Source organism: Trichosurus vulpecula, chromosome 6 (assembly GCF_011100635.1).
Source record: "Trichosurus vulpecula isolate mTriVul1 chromosome 6, mTriVul1.pri, whole genome shotgun sequence".
NCBI classification, from domain to species: domain Eukaryota; kingdom Metazoa; phylum Chordata; class Mammalia; order Diprotodontia; family Phalangeridae; genus Trichosurus; species Trichosurus vulpecula.
In genome coordinates, this window is record NC_050578.1 from 267,715,337 (window position 1) to 267,717,818 (window position 2,482).

Sequence of the window (2,482 nt, forward strand, 5' to 3'; positions counted from 1 at the left end):
ATCTTTAATGTTTACCTTATATTTCTCCTGGATGTTATATGTTGAACTTTCCCTTAAGTTCTAGGGGTTTTGTCACAAAAACCTGAAAGTTTTTGAATTCTTTAAATGTCCGTTTTTTCATTCAGTATTAGACTTAACTTTTCTGGGTAAGTTATCCTTGCTCATAACCCCAACTCTTTTACTTTATGGAATATAGCATTCCAAGACATATGGTCCTTCAACATACTAGCTGCTAGGTCTTGTGTAATCCTTATTGTAGTTCCGTGAGATTTAAATTGTTTTGTTTTTTCTTTTTGATTCCAATATTTTCTCCTTAACCTGGGAGCCAATTTAAATACAGCCAACCTAGCTGCTCCAAGGGCTTGTTGTAGGTTAATTCTGCAGAGTCAGCCTAGAGGTGTTTACACTTCACTCGGGCCAGACCTCTGTCCCTAGAGGTCAGGTGTTTCCTGGCATCTTCCCAGATTGTTTTAGGAGGACAACTGCTTTACCCCATGTTTATTTCTACTGCTCTGAGATGATGTTCTGTCCTTTTTGTAGATGAAATTTGGAGAGCCAAAAGTCTTCTAACCTACTGCACCATCTACCTAGAATCCTCTATTACACTCGTTTTTGAAGTGACATTATAATATAGTCTATGATCACTTTGAAGGGGAAGAAGGTTATCTCACTGGAAGAATGGGCTATGATCTCTGACTACTCCACAAATGCCATATTACCCAGGCCCCACCCCATCTAGTCATTGGCATTAGCAAAAAATAGGAGGGAAAGAAAGAAGGAAACACTTATTAAGTGCCTCCTATGTGCCAAGGACTGTGCTAAGCACTTTACAACTATCTCATTTGATTCTCACAACTGTAGGATGTAGATGCTATTATTGTCCCAATTTAACAATTGAGTAAACTGAGGCAAAGAGAGGTTAAGTGACTTTCTCAGGGTTCTCCCAACTATATTGAGGCTACATTTGAACTCAGGTCTCCCTGACTCCAGATTCAATCCTCTATTCACTGTAGCACCTAGCTGCCTGAAGCATTAGCCCTATGTATCCAACCCTATGAAATGATAGAAAACTTCCAGTGGTTTTCTTTGTCAATCCATTTTTCTTCCCTCAAGGCTTATGACCATCAGACACATGTACCAAGGAAACCAAACCACAGTCTCTGAATTCCTCCTCCTGGGACTTTCTGAACGGCTTGAGCAACAGCAGCCTCTCTTTGTCCTCTTCCTAGGCATGTACTTGGTGACAATGGTTGGGAATCTGCTCATCATCTTGGTCATCACTCTGGACTCTTACCTTCACACTCCCATGTATATCTTCCTTGCCAACTTGTCCTTAGCTGATATTTCCTGCATCTCTACTTCAGTCCCCAAGATGCTGGTGAACATCCAGACCAAGAGCCAATCCATCTCCTTTGGGGAGTGTGTCACACAGATGTATTTTTCTATTGTGTTTGTGGTCATCGATAACTTCCTCTTGGGGGTGATGGCCTATGACCGGTTTGTGGCTATCTGTTACCCTTTGAACTATGTCACAGTCATGAGACCCAGATTCTGTACTCTGCTGATGGTTACCTCCTGGGTTCTCAGCAATCTTGTTGCCCTGACTCATACCCTCCTGTTGGTCCAGCTGACCTTCTGTGATGCCAACACCATCCCTCACTTTTTCTGTGACCTGGCCCCTCTGATCAACCTTTCCTGCTCAGATACACTCATCAATCAGCTAGTCATGTTCATCCTGGGTTCATCTGTTATTGCAGTTCCTTTTGGTTTTATATTCTTTTCTTATATCTGCATTGTTTTCACCATCCTAAAAGTCTCATCTACTGAAGGAAAATGGAAAGCTTTCTCCACTTGTGGCTCCCACCTTTCAGTGGTGACACTCTTCTATGGGACAATTGTTGGAGTCTATTTCCTGCCCTCCTCTGCCCAGTCAATCAATAATGAGAAGATTGGAGCTGTGCTCTTTACTGTGGTGACCCCCATGATGAACCCCTTTATTTACAGCTTAAGGAATAAGGACATAAAAGGAGCCCTAAAGAAATTCATCAATAAGAAAATGTTCTCTCTGTGAGGTCCTGGGAACTGGATTTTCCTTTCCCCACTACCCTTGCCAGTGACTCTGTCCAAGCCATTAGGGAGGTACATGGGACTCACCTATTACCTGAATGAAATCTCTTCAGCCTTCTCTTCTACCACTCCATGCCTAAGAGGTCTTTCTAGTTGCTATCACTTTGTATGTATAACACTTCTTTCCCACTTACTTATCTTCCCTACCCAAGATTTCTTGGTGGTGAAAAGAGGCCCAGATCAATTAACTATTACAATGAATATAGCATTTATAAAGCATTTGCTGTGTACAGACTGTTATTCTTCATGCTGGGGAAAGAAGCAACGTAGTATAGTGAAAGTGGTAGATTTAGAATCAGAAAAAGTGAGTTTAAATCTCACCTCTGAAACTTACTATGTAACTTTAGGCAAAAAA

General features: G+C 41.5%; 1 protein-coding gene across 1 annotated transcript; it reads left to right on the top strand.

The window, feature by feature from the left end:
* The first annotated feature begins 1,129 nt into the window (after nucleotides 1–1,129).
* LOC118855322 (olfactory receptor 1S1-like) lies at nucleotides 1,130–2,071 on the top strand. Its single transcript, XM_036765401.1, has one exon. It carries the CDS (start codon nucleotides 1,133–1,135, stop codon nucleotides 2,069–2,071), a length of 939 nt encoding a protein of 312 aa, XP_036621296.1. The 5' UTR covers nucleotides 1,130–1,132.
* Nucleotides 2,072–2,482: the final 411 nt, after the last annotated feature.